This window comes from Gekko japonicus, unplaced genomic scaffold (assembly GCF_001447785.1).
Source record: "Gekko japonicus isolate JY-2015 unplaced genomic scaffold, Gekko_japonicus_V1.1 scaffold1163, whole genome shotgun sequence".
Taxonomy (NCBI): Eukaryota; Metazoa; Chordata; class Lepidosauria; order Squamata; family Gekkonidae; genus Gekko; species Gekko japonicus.
This window is the reverse complement of record NW_015169207.1, coordinates 563,821-584,082: the sequence shown is the minus strand read 5'-3', so window position 1 is coordinate 584,082 and position 20,262 is coordinate 563,821. Positions and strand designations below refer to the sequence as shown.

At 46.8% G+C, this 20,262-nt stretch overlaps 1 protein-coding gene across 1 annotated transcript in view; it reads right to left on the bottom strand.

The window, feature by feature from the left end:
• Positions 1 to 473: 473 nt before the first annotated feature.
• The window catches only part of KIRREL3 (kin of IRRE like 3 (Drosophila)), a 433,673-nt gene continuing 413,884 nt past the window's right edge, over positions 474 to 20,262 (bottom strand). Inside the window, exons 9-11 of the mRNA XM_015416357.1 lie at positions 12,395 to 12,543; positions 9,096 to 9,223; positions 474 to 608 (exon numbers count right to left, since the gene is read on the bottom strand). Coding sequence (XP_015271843.1) covers positions 474 to 608; positions 9,096 to 9,223; positions 12,395 to 12,543 — 412 coding nt within the window. The remainder of the gene's footprint in view (positions 609 to 9,095; positions 9,224 to 12,394; positions 12,544 to 20,262) is intronic.

Genomic DNA, 20,262 nt, shown 5'->3' with positions numbered 1-20,262 from the left:
CCTGCTGGGTTGCCCTTGGCTTCTCTCTTCAGCATAATCTGCATTTACAATTAAATTGTGCTGATGCCTGCGTTGCATTCCCCGCATTTTGCTGTTCATCAACACAAACGGATTTTGAGGGGGCCTTGAGGACTGCGTACAGGGGGTAAGCCGCATGAAAATTCATATGCTGTTCCGACAGTCCCAGAAAGAGCTTTGCTCTGCCTTCATAACGTATGGCAGAGCCTAGATGGAGGAATGGGAATCCTGCGCCCTGCCCTTGACTTTGCATCATAACACGTGGAACAAACAGCATATCCAGACCTTACATCGAAACCACTCATACCTGTTTTTGGTATCATGACCCCTGGTTCTGGTAGCCCAGGAACTGTAGTTCTAATAAACAATATGTGTACTTGGAAGATTTGCTAACAAAGAAAACTCTGCATTAAAAAAGGGATAGTAAAGTGGCATCTTAATAGAGAAATCTGAGGTTAGATACCGTTGACAGTCAGGGACACTTCCCGTTCTCCAGCACCCACACGGGGCACGACTGCTCGGCACACATATTTCCCAGCATCCTCTTGCCGGACATTTTTCAGGGTTAACGTGTTCTCATTGCTCAGGACCTGGAAAAGAGGAAAAACAGTTTGCTCCAAGAGTCAGATTTCACATATTCCCAGATTTACAGGGCTTACCTACCAGTGCCCAGATGTAGAAATAACAAGACGGCTCAATGAACATCAAGTCACATGGAGCCAGTGGATTCTGTTCCAGAGAAATTAGCGGTGAAAACAGACCTGTTCCAGTGATAAAAACCAGAAATCCTAGTTTTAAGTTTAACTGTCTGGCTTGTCTTGTCTTTGGCAAGGCTCTGTTCCTGTCCTTGTTTAACTGGGCTTTACCTGGAATGGTTTTTTGTTCCCCTTCTTCTCTCATCTCCCTCCACTGCCACTATAGTAATGTATGAGTCTACATAATTGCTTCTCCCATACAGCCTGGCAGGGTTCAGGACTCACTGGAGTTTCCAATTAAGTTCAACCCATTGATTCTATGAACCTGCATACCACCTTAGTTCCTCAGAACAGTCCCTTTTTAGAGGTGTCCTCCACTTGCTAAAAACATGCACTTCTTTGGCACAGTCTCGTGTATTTCCCATAGTGCCACCAACACATCCACCATTATCCTCGTATGCCAGGCAAAATCATTGCTATTTGTTTGCCTGTTGTTTGGCCAGCATTTGAATTTTATTGGTGACAAATGGTATTTGTCTGTGCTTTTCTTGTTTGTTTTTTTTAAAAGCAGTTGCTGTAATAGGAAAGTGGGGGGCAAAATCATTGCTATTTGTTTGCCTGTTGTTTGGCCAGCATTTGAGTTTTACTGGTGACAAATGGTATTTGTCTGCGCTTTTCTTGTTGTTTTTTAAAGCAGTTGCTGTAATAGGAAAGTGGGGTTAAGAAAACAAACCACGATGAATAAATGGTCACTGATCTTTCAGTCACATTTTTATCTTTTTCTTCCTCCAAGGAAGGGGAATGGAGGATGGCACAAGACTACTCACAACACTTTATGGGTGAGTGACTAGTTAAGACCCCGGTTCAAAGCTCCCAAGTCCAACCACAGTGCCCCCCCCCTGTAGCCAACATGGAACTGGATACCCAGGAGGTGGTGTTGCAAAGGGAACATAAGAACATAAGAGATGCCAATGTTGGATCAGGCCAAAGGCCCATCCAGTCCAACACTCTGTGTCACACAGTGGCCAGAAATACCAGTGCCATCAGGAGGTCCACCAGTGGGGCCAGGACATTAGAACCCCTCCCACTGTTGACCCCCCCCCAAGCACCAAGAAGACAGAGCATCACTTGCCCCAGAGCCCCTATCTATACCTTGTGGCTAATAGCCACTGATGGACCTCTGCTCCATATGCTTATCTAATTCCCTTTTGAAGCCATCCATGCTTGTAGGTGCCACCACCTCCTGTGGCAGTGAATTCCATGTGTTAATCACTCTTTGGGTGAAGAAGTACTTCCTTTTATCCGTTCTAACCTGACCACTCAGCAATTTCATGGAGTGCCCACGAGTTCTTGTATTGTGAGAAAGGGAGAAAAGTACCTCTTTCTCTACCTGCTCTTTCCCATGCATAGTCTTATAAACCTCAATCATGTCACCCCTCAGTCGTCGTTTCTCCAAGCTAAAGAGCCCTAAGCGCCTTAACCTTTCCTCATAGGGAAATTGACTGATTCAATCTCCTTGCAGTCCAAGGGACTCTCAAGAGTCTTCTCCAGCACCATAGTTCAAAAGAATCTATTTGCACACAGTATTCCAGATGAGGTCGCACCATTGATTTATATAGCGGCATTATGATATTGGCTGATCTGTTTACAATACCCTTCCTAATAATCCCCAGCATAGGGGAAAGGGAAGGGTTGCCTCCGCCTGAATGGTCCAGGCTAGCCTGATCTTGTCAGATCTCAGATGCTCAGCAGGGTCAGCCCTGCTTAGTACTTGCATGGGAGACCGCCAAGGACATCCAGGGTTGCTACACAGAGGCAGGCGATGGCAAACCAGCCCGGAACATCTCTTACCTTGAAAAACCAAAGGGGTCACCATAAGTTGGCTGCAACTTGATGGCAAAAAGAGGTAAGGGTTAAGCCCCTCTGTCTACCGCTTCTCCCCTGCCACCTTGTACCCTTCCCACTCTGAGCTTGGAAACTGGCAGCCAGGGTTGCCAGACTCATCATGTCTAGCTTTACCCTGGTACTGTAGACCCAACAACAAATATGACCCAAAGATCCTTTCGTATTCCGTTTTTCACCATTGTCTCTGCGACTTCAGACATAGGTGTGATGATCAGACAGTGTAACTGGAAAAGCAGCACTCAGCTGCATAGATTCAAGGAGGGGGAGATGATATGCACTCGGTATCCTCCTTGTCCTGTAGAGACATTTTGGCCACGGCTGAAGTTGGTTTGGCTCCCTGCCTCTTTGACCCTGCCGAAATGCACAGTACCCGACGCAAAGCCCTCTCGCCCACACCAATGCAATCAACAGCTTTAGTAAAACTTCCTAACTGCTGAAGCAAGGGAACTTCAATGCAAGCCAGTCAGCAAAATCCAGGCTCCTGTGGTATTTGGAAATATGATGAGTCTAAAACAAATATGGCCTTTTAAAGTCAAGTCCTTCTAATTGCCTGCAGGAGCAGTCGAAGCTCAATGGCTAATTTTCCATCTATACCACCAGAGCTGTCAAGGTCTATCTGCAGCAAAAGTAGACAGGCATTAACTTCCAGTGTTGGAATTTGCATAGTGCATGAGCTTGTCCCTTCACCTTTCTCTGCACAGGGCAATGAGGAGGCATCTGTCATCCATCTCTTGCAGACATTTGGACGGCGTCCCTACAGGCCTGCTTCCTTTTGCCCTTCTGGCATGTATTTGCTATGTAAACACAATCCAGCACGTTAGTTATTGGCCCTGCTGCACGTCTGATCTTGCAGCCAATTCCTCTGCTCATTCTGGGAATTTGCACGGATGCTTAGCAAAACACTTGCAGTCCTTAGACATACTGCAAAGGTAGCTCATGTTGAAACCACTCTGTTTGGAGGAACCACTGAACCTCCAAAATCACCATGGAACTGGGCTCACATGGCATAGCTGGCCCCACACGAACAATCCCAACCATCATCTGCTATGTGTTCACATGAACATTGCCATGTGTGACACAGGCAGACACAGGCAATGATGGCAGCATGGCTAATGATTATTGTAGGATTATTCCAAACTTTATCTGATTGGGGAGAGAGTCCCTGTCCTTGCAAACTAAGCAAGATGCTGAAAAAATTCTGGTTGGGTCCTACCAGCTTCCCCACTAGCACAAGAGGAAAGGAAGGCCCCTTTTGACCCCTGCTCCACCAGTGCCAAACTGTGGAATCTATATAGACAAAAAAAACCCAATTTTATTCTGTTGCTTCAGGTCCATTTTATGGATGCTGCATTTGGGGGGTTATTATTTCCTGTAAGCCATTTTGAGTACTGCACAGGGCAGAAAAGCAGCACAGACATTTTAAACATCGAGAGGGAAAAAAATAAACCAGGCCAAGATGGATATGTGTAGAACTTTCTCATGTGTCCACAGTCATAGGAATTGCTGCTAGTCATATCCTGGGGATATGATTCTAGGACTTATGATCCAGCAACCTTGCATAAGCTAAGCAAGGTCTGATCACTGCCTGGATGGAAAACCTCCTGGGAACCCCAAATACATCTCAAAACCTTGAATTCCATAGAAGAAAGGCAGGATGGTGGCAGAAAGTGCCACCAAGTTGCAGCCAACTTATGCCAATCTCCACAGGGTTTTCAAAGCAAGACGTGGACAGAAGTGGTTGGGCATTGCTTGCTTCTGCAGAGCAACCCTGGACTTCCTTGATGGACTCCCATCTAAGTACTAGCCAAGCTTCTGAGATCTGGTGAGATCAGGGTAGCCTTGGCCATCCAGATCTAGGAAAAGCCAGAATATGAGTGAAATAAACATATTATGACACTTGCTGCCTCATATCACATGTACCCATGAGCTCACATGAATATGTAGGAAACAGTCATCTATACATTAGCTAATCAGTCCTGGAAGGTCTACGGTCTGCTAACATGTACTAGAAGAATCCAACTGTGGTTATTATATCCTATTTACAACCCGCCCACCTCCAATCAGTCATGAACTGGATGGATCCTAAGTATCAGAGCTACACATTATGGCTGAGATGGGGCTTCCGAAATGTTGGGTACTGCTCTCTCCTCTGTGTCACTGAGTCACACTTGTCCATGTTGTGACATCACCACAAGTCGTGTTTTTCTACTCCTGCTCACACTTCTTGACTGCTGCTGATGTGGCACAGTGATGTCACAGAATGCATAAGCGAAGCAGCGCATTGTGAAGGAAAAAGCCTTCTTGGTTACATTTTTAGGAACTGCCCTTGGCAAATGAGCAGACTACAAGATTGTGGAGGCTTTGAGCCTGAGGTTTTTTGTAAGTGGTTGGATGGAAAATGCCCTGATCTGTGAGGAACCATATTGCTTCAGGAAAAGGAACACAGAGGCAGGCTGTCCTCACAGAACAGCGAGGTTTGAAGCATGGATATAGTATTTCATCATCGGAGCTAAGAGCTAGCTGGTGCTCTTGAAGAAGCATGGCTTTTTGGAGAGGTTTTCCATGGCAGAAATGAATCAATGCTAATATCTCTATCATTTCCTCGTGGCCTGTAATCTTGTCTAGAGTGATGTGGGCCCTGGAGTTGCACAGCCCAGCCATTTGTCAGCTAGAGGGAGCTAAAGGCATGAAAGAATGTACAGTTGCCTTTCCGAGACAAGTCATTTGTAACTCCTCCTGACTCCTAAAAAGTCTTCCTTCTTCCTTGATCTGCCCAAGGTCTAGAAGGAAAGACAGAAAAGGATGATTCAGCTGATGAAAGAAACAAAGCAGATGAGAGCCACAGATAGGGGTGGCTCTCTGCTGCACTCGCAGAATGCAAAAAGTGAGGGGAAGTTTAACTTTTCATTTGACAAGCTCCCTGCTACCAGTTGAAGAAGGTAAGAGGATGTCAGGTGATCCTAAAGGAATAACAGCTTAAAATGTAAAAGGTTCAATCGGAACCCAAGATGCTGAGGCACAGGAAGCCGTAGAGACCGGCTGACTTGTTGTTAGATAAGGTTGGCAGCTGTCCATGGTGCTGAACTGGGTGGAGAGCTGGGAGATGAGGTACCTAGTGGAACTAATGTCACAGGCATCATTTGGATGGCCCACACATGGTTGGGAAGCACATCCTTGCTAGTTAATCTCAAAGGCATCCTCCTCCTTCTTGAAAGGGACAGTTATGGCTCACTGCTTGGCATGTAGAAGGTCCCAGGTTCAGTCCTTCGCATCTTCAGTTAAAAGGAACAAGTAGTAGGTGATACGGAGCTGCGGTGGCTCAAGTGGTTAAGACGCTGAACTGCAGGCTGTGGAAGATCAGTAGCTCAGCAGTTCGAGACCCGGGTGCCACATGACGGAGTGAGCTCCCGTCTCTAGTTCCAGCTCCTGCCAACCTAGCCGTTCGAAAGCAAGAAATTGCAAGTAGATAAATAGGTACCACCTCGGTGGGAAGGTAACAGCGTTCCGTGCGCCTTGGTGTTTAGTCATGCCGGCCACATGACCATGGAAATGTCTTCGGACAGCGCTGGCTCTTCGGCTTTGAAACGGAGATGAGCACCGCAACCCTAGAGTCGGATTCGACTGACTTTCGAGCAAGGGAACCTTTACCTTTACTTTTAGTAGGTGATACAAAAGACAAGATGGACCTCCATCCCTACTGGTCTGACTCAGTATAAGGCAGTTTCATGAGTTCATATGAACATCAGGTACTACAGTGCCAAAACCATGGCCATGCAGCCTGGAAAATCTACAACAGCTAATGAACTCCGGCCGTCAAAGCCTTCGACAACACATTTACAATCAAAATATAGATGGGCTAAAGCATGGCCTCTAGTAATACTAGAGGTAGAGGAGGGGAGAGGTCAGAGAGGAGACTGGAGAAACAGAACCCAGAAAAAGAAATCATGTCCAGGATGGAGGCCCCTGTTTAGTGCTCCCCAAATATCTCTGCTCTGCATTGGAAGTGCGATGTGATGTAAAATAATTATTTTTTTCTTGACAAGATCTCCCAAATCAACTTGCCCATAATCTAATGCTCTAGTTAATTTTGTATTCCACTGTGTGTGCATGTGTGTGTGGGGTGTTCTTACATACCCAGACAGAGAAAGGGAAATGGATATGCCTGACTAAAGTATATACTTGAATGTGGCTCAAGTACTGCAAAGAAGGGATTTAGTGCTCATAAGAATGGCAAATCTTAGTTCAACCTTATGAGTCTCCAGTGACAACTTAGTAATAATTTCTATTGGTTTTGCGAGTGCTCATATTATTTACTGCTGACTCAATATTTTTGGTTCAGTCTGGCTCCCAGCTACAGTTACATATGCATTTTTTGCTTGTGATTGCATGGATCATGGGTTTTGGAGTCTTCAGTCCACTGAAACATTCAGTCCTTGACGTTACACTGCATTATGGAGTTGTGCTCCATGTGAAGATGTGGCTGCTGTTTACAGGCAGCTGCACATGTAAACCAACTCCACTGAAAAGTTTTGCATTTCATGGATGGAAAAGCTCAGTCCGCTGTAATCAACACAGATGCATCCTCAAAGTATGCTGCAGTCAGCAAGGAATAGAGATGGGCCAGGTGTAAGAAAATGAATCCAGAGGGAAGTTATGCCTGTTGCACAACTACAATATTAACCTCCTTTGAACGCTTTTAGAAATGCCATAGCATTGACAGTTCTCTCTTATTTTATGGGGCTTCTGTATTTCTTAAAGGAATAATTGAGAACATCTTAGCTTCATAGGGTTGTACTGGACAGAAACACTACAACCTCTTAAGCCCACAGTTAATCAAAATAAAACCTGACATTTATAGCATTCAAAGCACTTTAGACACGTTATCTTCTTGTAATCCTTAGAGGTAAAGTAAAGGTAAAGGTTCCCTTGCTCGAAAGCCAGTCGAATCCGACTCTAGGGTTGCGGTGCTCATCTCCGTTTCAAAGCCGAAGAGCCAGCGCTGTCCGACGATGTTTCCGTGGTCATGTGGCTGGCATGACTAAACACCAAGGCGCACGGAACGCTGTTACCTTCCCACCGAAGTGGTCCCTATTTATCTACTTGCAATTTCTTGCTTTCGAACTGCTAGGTTGGCAGGAGCTGGAACTAGAGATAGGAGCTCACCCCATCTTGTCCTTAATAATCCTTAAAACAGCCTTACAAAGTGGACAAGCATTATTATTTTTACATTGTAGAGATTTGACTGCCGTTCAGAAGGGAAGCAGCTTGCCTTCGACTACTGCACGGGTGGTCAAGGTGAGATGCAAAGCAGGGCCTCCCGGATCATGAGGCAAGTCTCTCTGGCACTATGCTGCAATGGTTCCACCGTTTAGGTATGTTTCTGAGAACAGATACAGAGACCTTCAGATTCTTTGCCCTTCAGCATTAGCCGTGGCTCTCCGAAAGCTGGGAGGAGTGCTCGCAGACAGAATCTGCTCGGCGTCGGTTTATAAAGTTTCTCCTGCCACAAGGAGGTTAAGTGAAGCTTTGGCCTTTCGTTAGCCCTCAACGCTGCTCATAATGGAAATCAATTTGTCTTCTATTAGGACTCCCTTGCAAAGCTCACCTTTGAGCGCAAGAATGTGGAAAGTGCTGAGAATGTCACGGAAAACCCATCCTCCCCCCCCCCCCCCCCCCCCCACAGATGACTCCTTGACCTCAAATTTCCCTCCTCTTCTTTTAAACCACGGAGTACTTTCCCCAACCATCTCTGGCTGCTCTTGAATAGACGAAGCTGCCTTTTACCATCGGTCCAGCTAGCCCTGACTGACTCCAGGGTCTCAGGTCCAGAAAGGTGGTTACCAACAATAACTCCTCGAGATCCTTTAACAAGAGGTATCAGGGACTGAACATGGCTGGATCCCAACCAATGCACCCTCTAAGCTGTGGAATCCTGTAAGCAAAAATTCTACTTTGTGAGCTACTGGCATTAAAGTTGTGAGCGAGTGATTTGGCTACTGCATAAATCAATTTGCTCTGGAGCCATCCTTCCTGAGAGAAGACAGAAGTGTGTGATCTGGAGGCTAAAAAACTATGAGCAAGCTCACACTAACTCAGCTTAGAGGGAACACTGATCCTAACATTAATTTCCACTAGTGGAAGATGCTAAGGTTTTTTTTCCAGTTCTTCCCTCCTGCCACAGATCTCTGATATGCCCCCGTGCTGCTCTTAGGGTCCCATGTCCCCCCCAGAGCAGCATTTCAGAGAAAGCAGTGGGCTTCGGCAAGATCAGAGAGGCAGGGAAGTTCATATCATTGCAGGGATCTGACCCAGCGCCTACAACAGATATAAGGCCAAGGTGATCTAGGCAATGCATACAAAGCCGTTCTCATGCACATCCCACCCATCCCGAGTTGCCGAGAGCCCTGGCTTTGCGAGCACGCAGCTCTTCCTTAACATTTGCTCCCAGTCCACAGCACAGCTATCCTGCTTCCTTACCACACCCGAGCCCCGCTTCATCCAAACGATGGTCAGGGATGGATTTCCGATCCAGGCACAGTTAAATACGGCGTCTGATCCGAGGTCGACAAGGAGAGACTGTGGCTCTGACATCATCCGTGGCCCAACTGTAAGAAGAGATAATCACAGAAAAGGGTCTCAGCAATTCTACTATTCTTCAGTTTCACAGAAGGAAGTAGGATAAGGGAGCATCGGAGCACCAAGGGTGGTGTCAACATGTTGAAGTGAGAAATCTTTACTTTCAAAGCAATAAACACGGCCTCTGGAGCTGGCACCCTCCCGCGCAACACTGCGCTGAATTGCAAGGATCTTAGCACAGCCTGTGCTCGGCAGGAGCTGCTCCCTGGGAGTTTCTGTCTCTGCTGGATGTGGTTCTTTCCCTTACTGTGTCCTAGACCTTTGGCTGGAGGGAGAAATGGTAGCAGGGAGCCTGATCCATGGAGAGTTTAACTCTCTCATAGGCATCAATAGGCATGAAATTTAGGGAAGTGCTAATCTTTCCACCATGAGGCTTGCAGCATTGGTCCTGTAATTCTCGAACACCAGGTCTCTGTGATTCTGGGAAAGGGCATTAGACTCTTGCACGTAATGGCTATAGGAGCAACCCTCTGCAGGTCTACTTGGAAGTAAGTCCGATGTTATTCAATGTGGCTTACTCCCAAGGAAGTGTCCTTAAGATGGCAGCCTGTAGAACTCTTAATGCTCTTAATTGCACTTAATGGCTATAGGAGCAACCCTCTGCAGGTCTACTTGGAAGTAAGTCCCATGTTATTCAACATGGCTTACTCCCAAGGAAGTCTCCTTAAGATGGCAGCCTGTAGAACTCCCGGGTAGACAGCTTGCAGGGGGGTGACATAAATGGTACGTGCAGAGGACGTTTGTGGCATGTCCAGCTAAAAAGCAAGAGGACCTGTGGGACTAATTAAGAACATAAGAGAAGCCATGTTAGATCAGGCCAATGGTTCATCCAAATGGCCCATCCAGTCCAACACTCTGTTTCACACAGTGACCAAAACCCAGGTGCCATCAGGAGGTCCTCTAGCAGGTCCAGAGGTCCTCCCACTATTGCCCTCCAAGCATCAAGAATACAGAGCATCACTGCCCCAGACAGAGTGTTCCCTCTATACCTTATGGCTAATAGCCACAGATGGACCTCTGCTCCATATGTTTGTCCAATCATGTGGCAATGAATTCCACATGTTAAGGACTGTTTGGGTGAAAAAGTACTTCCTTTTAGCTGTTCTAATATAATTGAGTGCCCACCAGTTCTTATATTGGGAGAAAGGGAGAAAAGTACTTCTTTCTCCACCTTCTCTATCCCATGTGTAATTTTGTAATTATGCTACAGAGGCAAGCCTACATGCCTGCATGCTTTTCTGTTTTTATTTACTTTATTCATACCTCACTTTTCTCCCCAATGGAGATCCAAAGCGGCTTACAACATTCTCCTCTCCACTGTATCCTCCCAACAACCCTCCCTGTGAGGCAGGTTAGGTTGAGAGAGTGCAACTGGCCCCAGTTCAGCCAGCAAGCCTCCATGGGGGACTGGGGACTCGAACCAGGGTCTCCTAGATCCTAGCCCAATGCACTAACCACTGCACTACATTGGCTATGCTGCGACTTTCTCCCTGAGTCATGTATTGTGGCTGCTAGGCAGACTCTGGCTAGAATATGGAGAAGACTTTCTCGAGAACAAGCTCCACTGAATAAAATGGGGCTTTTTTCAATGCTGACATGCTTAGGACTGCTTCCTCAGTAGACTGAACCATATCAAGGGACTGTTGACAGCACCACAGATGTTATGTTACAATGGCACTAGTGCACTTTGGATGGAATGGTGGACACTTGCCTAGAGGCTGAGAGCCACTGTGGTGTAGTGGTTAAGAGCGATGAAGTCTAATCTGGAGAGCCAGGTTCAATTCCACACACCTCCACATGAAGCCAGCTGGGTGACCTTGGGTCAGTCACAGCTCTTTCAGAGCAGTCTCAGCTCCCAAAATAAGTCTAGCTCACCAACTAGTGGTGCATGATGCTAATGAGCTGGAACTTAAGGCTGCCAGGCAATCTCTGAATCTCCTGGCTATACTATACACAATTCCATAAAATGATGTTATGATGATGATGATAGCAGCAGCCTAGGGGCTAGCCATCACAGCTATAACTCCATAACTGGAAGCTGATTCACATCATTCATTCATTCATTCATTCATTCATTCATTCATTCATTCATTCATTCATTCCAGCAGTCAACTAAGGTTTTCCCCTCAGTGGCATTTCCAGCATGGATGACACTGTGTGCAGGGAGAGGGGGAAAAAGGGGCAGCAGGAAAATATATTTTATTTATAGTTATATATAGTTATAGATGGAGCTGCGGTGGCACAAGTGGTTAAGACACTGAACTGCAGGCTGTGGAAGGTCCGTAGTTCAGCAGTTCGAGACCCGAGTGTGCCGCATGACGGAGTGAGCTCCTGTCTCTAGTTCCAGCTCCTGCCAACCTAGCAGTTCAAAAGCAAGAAATTGCAAGTAGATAAATAGGTACCGCTTCGGTGGGAAGGGAACAGCGTTCCGTGCGCCTTGGTGATTAGTCATGCCGGCCACATGACCACGGAAACGTCTTCGGACAGCACTGGCTCTTCGGCTTGGAAATGGTGATGAGCACCACAACCCTAGAGTTGGACTTGACTGGCTTTTGAGCAAGGGAACCTTTACCTTTACCTTTATAGTTATAGAGCTCTGACCTGGACAGCCCAGGCTAGACTGATCTCATCAGATCTCAGAAGCTAAGCAGGGTCAGCCCTGTTCAGTATTTGGAAGGGAGACCACCAAGGAATGCCAGGGTCACAACAGAGAGGCAGGCAATGGCAAACCACCTCTGAACATCTCTTGCTTGGAAAACTCCCCAGAGCCGCCAAAAGTCAGCTGTGACTTGATGGCATTAAAAGATACAGATCTCTATGTGTTTCACGCATGTGGAAACATACAGAGAGATTGCTGCTCTACAGTTCCCCTGACAAAATAGTATGCAAAATGCATAAGGATTTGTCAGGTTTTTCCACTGCACCTTTTCTCTCTCTTCCTGGACTCTGTATCAGTGTAGCTTGCTGAAACTGGGCACGCTCATGTAGGAATACTGACTTCCCTTCACTTTAAGAAGTTTTCAACATTTCCTCTCTGTTTTCCATTAGTCAGCCAGCAATCAAATCCGCAAGCAGCCAATCTGAGCCATTTACCCTATCAGTTGGTGCCTCTGATGTTTCGGACGACAAGCCATACTCACAGTAGACATCTACTGTCCTGCTGATGTTGGTACTTCCCAAAGCATTTGTCACCTCACAGGAGATGGGTTCAAAAAAGTAGGTGTAGTCAACAATGGCTTCATAAGAGTCACCTGATGCTTCTTTGATAATATGGCCCTTTTTGGCCCACCTGCAAGACACAAGAAAGCAGAATAGCAGGGCTGTATTAAAATGACATTTGTACAGAAACCAGAATGTGCTTTTAGGAGATTGAGACATAGAAAGGGCGATGGTGAAAAGCAAGAATCCAAGGGACTAATCCTGATTTTGGTCCCTGTTATGGTGTACGTAAACTGCAGTGTGGCACCCACATAAATACCTCCTTTAGCAATTTTCTCCATGTCACCAAATACTTTTGGATTGTCTGTCTGTCTATCATATTTATACTCTGCCCTTTCCACAAGTAGGCTCATAATAGCAATACAATAAATACAGTTAAAATATTAAAACACAATAGTAACTTTACTATTGGTGGTCACAGCAGATAGATATGCAGAGAAAATAAGAGATTGTATGCAAACACTTTACCAGGGGAAGCAACCCTCATGAGTTGGCTCCAGTCTCAGTTTTCCACTGACAGAAGGCACTGATAGAAGGCACTCCCGTCAATGGAACAGAAATTTCCTCCCTCCCTCTTTCCCATTGATCTCCCCTAAATGCTGCTCCTGGGCTCCTCTTGGGGAACAGACCTTCAGGAATGGTATGAAGAACAAATCAGGGGGGGTTCAGCATGAAAAGGGAATGGGTGGAAATTACACCTACCCTCCTGTTAGTGGGAAATTTAGTCTGGATCCAACCCTATGTGAGCAACCCAGCCCCAACATTTCTTTAGCAGCTCCCAACACAGCTTGTAATTTTGCACTGATCCCCAGGGAAAGCAGCCGAGGAGTGCTTCATCTGCCATTGCTATTTAGCAGCAAATGAGCCAAGGTGATACGGAGGTAGGGGGTAGCCTGTTGGCTGTGGATTAGGGAGGCTGGGCCTCCACACTTCTCTCTCAGCCATTGAATTGACTGGCATGGCTGTGCTGGCAGAGTTATGGTCTTCTAAGGCCACTGACTTTAAGGTGCAACTCTGCTTAGAATTGCACAGTGGGAAACTCTGGTCTAGTCATCTGGACTATTCTGAGGATGCAATGGAGAAATCCCTTGGGGGGCAGGGTAAGTTGCAGGCAGCAATGGCCAGCAAGACAGAGAGAATTTGCCCTTTCCAGTCAATATCATGAGGTGACGTTACAGGTAAGGTCTACCTCAATTCACACCAGCGGAAGTTGACTAGTTAGTTACTTGTACCAGAGGGAATTAGTAGCAACTGTGCCCTTGCTCCCTGCAGACTAAGTTGCCTCCAAATCCACCATATCCAAGTACTTATGGTAAGGGCAAGACTCCCCCCACAATCACTCTAGAGGCTACTGGGTAGTGGTTTTGACTGCAAAACGCCCCTGCTAGCATCTAATAGAGATAAATATGGCCAGAAATATAGCCCTAGTCTGCTAGGTAGAATTTAGTCTTCAGCAAGCCAAAGAGAGGGGATACACAGACTGAGGAAACACAGTACAGGCTCCAAGTGTGACTTCTTGCACTGTAGCTAAGCCCTAGGTGAGGGCAGATCCAGACATACGTGTCGACCAGTGGATAGTAGCACCATTCAACAGTGATCCAGCCAAAACAGCTTTCTAGATGTGATGCTCACTGGACTCAGTTGACATGTTCAGCTACCAGTCATCAAATACCGAGAGATCAGTTGATGGGACATCATCAAGGTATGTGTTTGTGTGTATGAACAGACTCAACCACAGTAAGCCAAAAGCCAGCATACTGATTGCTTTTCAGACTTTTCATGGTAGGTACAAAAGCATCAAAGGCTCTGTTGGTTTGCATTGGGGGAGTACAATATGCTCAGTGCAAACTGCTTCTTCGAGAAAGAGCAGTGTTATGGGAGTCTGGAAATACTTTACAAGCGACACGTAGGCCTTTCTAAAAAAACATGTTGTGTATCCATACAGACCTCAGGATACCCTCAAGGGTATACACAGTGGTATAAACCACTTTTGGTACTATCAACCCCAGATCAACGCCTCCGAGCTTCGTCCTCCCGGGAATTTTCACCATGACAAACACCTTGTGCTTGGCTGCAGATGGCTGGATCTGCAGACAGCATGGAAGTGGAATGTGTAAATGGTAGAAGATGTCGCTAAACTATCTCCTGGGGTTGAGACCATCTGTAACATGGACTCCAACTCCGCTATCTTAGAAAGTTCATCCATCTGTTCTAACTGAATGAGGCCTTGTTTAATTGACTCGTCCTTAACCTAGTTATATAACCTGTTGTTACTGGCAGTGCAGCGGGCGGCTGCCAACTGTTATTTGTTATCTAAGGAATGTGCGCATGAGCATGTAGGATTTTGGTATTTCAGAAACACGATCGCTAAATCACTTTTGGAGCGGGGCTACTTCAGACAGCTTTGCATTCAGAAGGTCTCAGAGCCAATCCCGAGCAGCTCCAGTTAAAAGGTACTAGGACGACTGCGAAGGCCCATTACCTGGACAGCAATCATCTAGGGGTCAAGGATGCTCTTCATTCAAATTACTTCCACATGCCCGGATTTGTGTTTATTGCATTCCTAGTCACTGTGAAGCTCATGGTGGCTTAAGGAGGATCCTGATAAGATCTCTCTAGGATCTGGTCCTTCAGGAGGCAGTCTTATGTGGGTCATAGCAAAGGACACCAGTTCATAGATCAGGAGAATCCGGGTGGGAAGTTCCTGACACACACATATCCTTGAAATCACTGCCAAGTGAGGAACAGACAGAGGCAGGTTCACTGGGAAGGTTGGCATTCCAGGCTGGGAAATGCAAAAAGGTCCCCAGGCGAGGCCGACAGTGCCTGGAAGATCCCAAGCCCACCCGCCCGTGCTGCTTCATGCAGGCAGGCTGGCGACATTAAAAACAACAACAACAACAACCAAGGAGCAGTTGGATTCCCCTGGGCTCCCCCCTCCTGCTTCCTTTTTTTAATCAAAGGGAACGTTATCCCTTTAAGGCAGTTGAAATAACATTCTACCGGAAAGCCAAGCTGGCATTTGCAACATTGCAATGCGGAAATTGTCTTTGAGGATGAGCTGTCAACTCAGCACTTGAATGAAACTGCTGTTTACCAAACAATAAGCAAATGTGACCTAATGGGGCACCATCTGGCATCCTGCCATGCCGGGGAGCTCCGAGCGGGTGGGAGGGAGGACCTGAGAGAGTGTGTGAGAGGAGTTCAAGAGGCACCGAGACACTGCCATGGCAACCATGGAACTCCCAGCAAAATTGGTGGGCATGAGCGTTCCCTGGAGAGGTTCAGCTCCCTCACCTCTGGGTGACAATCTATTGAATCCATTTAAAAAAAAAAAAGAAAGGAAAAGGGAAGACTCTGGTTTGGTTGAGATAAAAAGTCTGGCATGCAGAATAACCTGCACAGAGCAGTTCTTTGTTCTTGTGCCCAGGTGGGAAAACGGCAATACTTTAAGAGAAAGAAGGGAGATACATAGAAAGAAGCATATTTCCCAATCATTATTACAATAAAAGAGCCAATGAAGCTGAAAACAGCACCACTGCCGTCTGCTGGTCACAATCAGCAATACATGACATTCAACGCAGACGAGGGACAGGACAAAACACACAATCCCTTCCTTATTGTTACACTTATATCCCGCCCTCCCCGCGAACGGGCTCAGGGCGGCTTCCAAATAAGGGCAACATGTGCCACATAAAACATTACAAACAGCATAAAATCAACCATAGTTAACAATGATAAAGTGCTCAATTATGTTACCAATTTGATCAAATCAATCAACTCAGATCGACTCAGATGGTGACCTATAGATGTACCCAAAGCCCGCTTCAACGGCCCCAACCCCATTGCAATACTGTAGCAAGATCTTATACTGGGCAAGGGGGTGCATATAGATGTTAAACAACATTGGGGAAAGCACAGCCCCCTGGGGCACACCACATTCAAGCGGGTGCCTTCGGGACTGCTGTTCCCCTAGCACCACCCTTTGTCCCCGACCTTGGAGAAAAGAGGTGAACCATTGAAGGGCATGCCTCTGTATCCCCACGTCGGTGAGACGGTGGGTCAGCAGCTGATGGTTGACCGTGTCAGATTCCTGCCAACCAAACAAATGCTTCAAACAGAGGAAGCTGCCTTGTACTGAGTTTATCAGGGTCAGTCTTGTCTACTCTGACTGGCAGCATCTCTCCAGGGTCTCAGGCAGAGGTCTTTTGCATTGCTTACTGCCCGGTCTTTTTACCTGGAGGTGCCAGGGACTGGCTTGCAAAGCCGATCCCCTACTAGTAAGCCATTTCCCTTCCCTGAAGAAGATCCCACCCATGGAAGAGATCTCCTTCCCTGATTCTTTCAGCCCTGAAATTGCAATTGTTTTGTGTGGTGTTAAGCTAGACTGCTAGATAAGGCTGTTGTGAAAGCAATACGGGGAATTGTACTATGGGGGTCCCCTGCAAACTGCGATTGCCACAGGTCACCAGCATGACACTGGGGTTTCCCGCAGCAAACACATAAAGTGTGAGTGACAGATGTGACCTCAAGCACCCGCATCTGTGTCCATAAGTGTTTAAGGCACTGCTGTGTTGGCATAACAGGAACACAGTAAACGCATTGCTCTCCAGCATTTGCAGGGAATGGGAACTGTCAATTGATCAGAGGCAAAAGATAGTTGAGCTTATTGCTCTATTCTGCCCTCTACCCAAAGGACATTTTCTTCTCCCTCAAGCAACGGGGTCACCCTAGACATCAGGTCGATGAGTGGGCCAGCTTCCCAGGAACTGGCTCCCAACAGCTTGAGGGAAGCAGGCACCCAAGGATGAGGTCAGCTGGCAGAGCTGCCTGTCAGAAGCTCAGCAACAGATGGGAGACTTCAAGCTGGCCAGCTGGAGAGGTTTGAGTGGGGGATGCACATGACCCAAGACGCTGGGGTATGGTGACTGAGGGGGAGGAGCTTGGTCTCGGGTGATGCTGCTTCACTGAGTGTTCAGGATAATCAACAGCCTGGTAACAAAGCTTTTACTGTATGCATAATTGCCACTTAAAATGTGGAGACCCAATTAGTACATCTGTGGCTCTGCTCACGTGACTCCCGAGCAAGGGAACAGAGAAGCATTATGCTGTCGCCCTGTTTTCATGTCAAAATAGAGTCTCAACAGACAAACCTGCATATCTGCATCAGACAGCAGGGTGTAATGAACTCTTAAGCTTAGGATGCTATAAACTTTTCAGTACACACAGCCTGGCTTTTGATGTGTAACTCAACCCCTTCTTTATTTAATGACATAATATCTGCACTGAATACACACACACACACATTTGTATGCATGATACACCCATTCCTTCCTTTCACCCCATTTTTGAGGTGACAGAACTGTGGGCATAAACGCACATCCCTCTGGGTGCATGAAGTTGCTTGCTACTGAATGAGACCATTGGTCTGTCAAGATCAGTACTGTCTACTGTAAGATCTCTCAGATTTATTGTGATCGATCCATCATATGGGTCCCATGCCCCATTAGGCAGGTGTTCACTCCTGCAGAACTCATCACCTAATCTCTGGCTACTATCCAACCACAAATTTCAAAACTGAAAATAAGGTCATGTAAGGTCAGGTTGTTCTCAATAATACTCCTCTGTATGGGAGGGAGAAGGGAGTGGGCCCACCTAGCTGACTAGGCTGAATTTCTTGAGAATTTCCTAAAGCTTAAATCATAGTAACTGTTCCCCTGTAATCTGACAAAAGAGTAATGGCTGGAGGAAATTTAACACGCTGGTAGCCTGCTCAGGATGGGAAGCAAAATTACTGTGCACCCTATGGTGTTGCAGTTTTGCAGTGTGGAATTAGCAGGACAGCATGGAAAAGTGTTGCCCTTGCTGTGTGCTGGCCGCACGGTTGATGGATTCGGGGCACCTCCGTGTGTTTCTGCAGGCCAGGTGAGATGGCATGACTTCTGCGTAAAAATAGTCAAGAAGGAACTGAAGTGCTCCATGAGGGGATGGAGGCCAGGGAAGTGGTTTTTCAGAACCCCGTGCAAAGAACAGAAATCAAGAGCACCAGCCATTTCTCACAGAAGAATTCTAAGATTTAGACAGCACAAGGAAGGTCCTGCTAGAGCACTCTCCAGTCTCCTGCTTGCACTGTTGACAACATTTCTTGCAGAGAATATTACAATGTAGGTCAGCAAGGTCTAAAGCCGCACAAAGCGCGGTTCAACCCAGGATGCCTGTCCTCTTCAAGCCAATACTGCTCATCAGTGCATGTTGGCAATGTGTCCCAGTGGTGCTGGATTGCCAATTTGGAATCCACATTGCAGAGCTTGAACATTCTTGTGTTTTGATTAGAACTCATATTGGAGAAGGCGACGGAGAGAGAGAAAACCAAATCATTGCCTCTTCCTGCATCCTCTACTGCTTCCCCTCACAGCAGTGCAATAAGACACTCAAGAAAGTGCTGGAGAGGAGCACAGCTATTTCCCATTCTGTCCAATTACTCCAAGCATACCTGCTGTCTTTTGCTAGTTTAAAGGGATGCTGTGTGTTCCCCCCTTTGTTCTTGTGTGTGCCTTTTCTGTTCCATTGCTGTAAGGCAGCAGCCTGCAATACACCTAGCCTCCACGTACACCATTACAAGGCTGGGCCCGAAGGGTCCCAATCCGCCACCATTGTCGGCAGGGCCACCCCCTCCCTCCTTCCCCTGGCGGCTTCCCGGAGCCCCGGACCTGTTTTCTTCCTGGGCGCTTCCTGCTGCTGCATGGGCTCATGTTTCAGGGCTTGCAGGGGTGGCTTCTGTGGCTGGGTCTTGGCGGGGGGGCTTTTGGCAGAGGGCGGCAGGGGAATTGGTGCCCTGCTAGCATCTCCGCCCTAGGCGAGATACTAGCAGGCCTAGTGATAGGGCCGGCTCTGCCCATATCCAACTGGTGCTCTCAGCTGCACTGGCTCTGAGTCAAGTACTGGATCAGGTCCAAGGTTTTGTTACTAACCTTCAAAGCCCTAAACGGTCTGGGACCAGTGTACCTGCAGGACCACTTCTTCTGGTACATCTCCCAAAGAGCATTCCACTCAATGGATAACAACTTACTTGTGATCCCTGGCCCAAACAGTATCCGGCTGTCCTCAACCAGAGTCAAGGATTTTTTGGCCTCAGCCTGATGGAACTCTCCGTCAGGTGAGACCTGGGCTCTGTGGGGTCTGGTTCAATTCCACAGGGCCTGTAAGACAGAGGTGTTCTGCCAGGCCAATGGCTGAGGACAGCAATGGTTTCTATCAGGATGGTTTTTATCAGGACTGGCTTTCCTCCCCTTCCTTTCGCCACATCCCTTTTCCCCTCCTGGTTTGTTACTCTTTTATTTACTAACTGCATGATAGCTACTTTCCCGCTGCACAAGGGGCAGTATGTTATGCTCCCTTGTCATGTGGCAACATATTGTAAGAGTTGTTTTAATAGTTTTAAATTATGAATATTGTTGTGACCTGCTCTGAGCTGTGTTGTAAAGGGGAAGACGGGCAATAAATTTGATAGATGATAGATACATAGATAGATATGGGAAGAGAGCTGATATGGGAAGAGAGCTGATACGGTAGCCATCGCTGTTTTAATAACAGCAATACTAGCACTTATTATGTTATTGTTAATTGGTTTAGCACTGGAGAGCCAGTTTGAATTGTTTTATTGTAATCATCTGCCGATTTTATGTAAACCACCCTGAGCCAGCTTCGCCTGGGAGGGTGGGGTAGAAATTTGAAGGATAAATAAATAAATAGATGATAGATAGATGAAGAAGGAAGGAAGAAAGGAAGG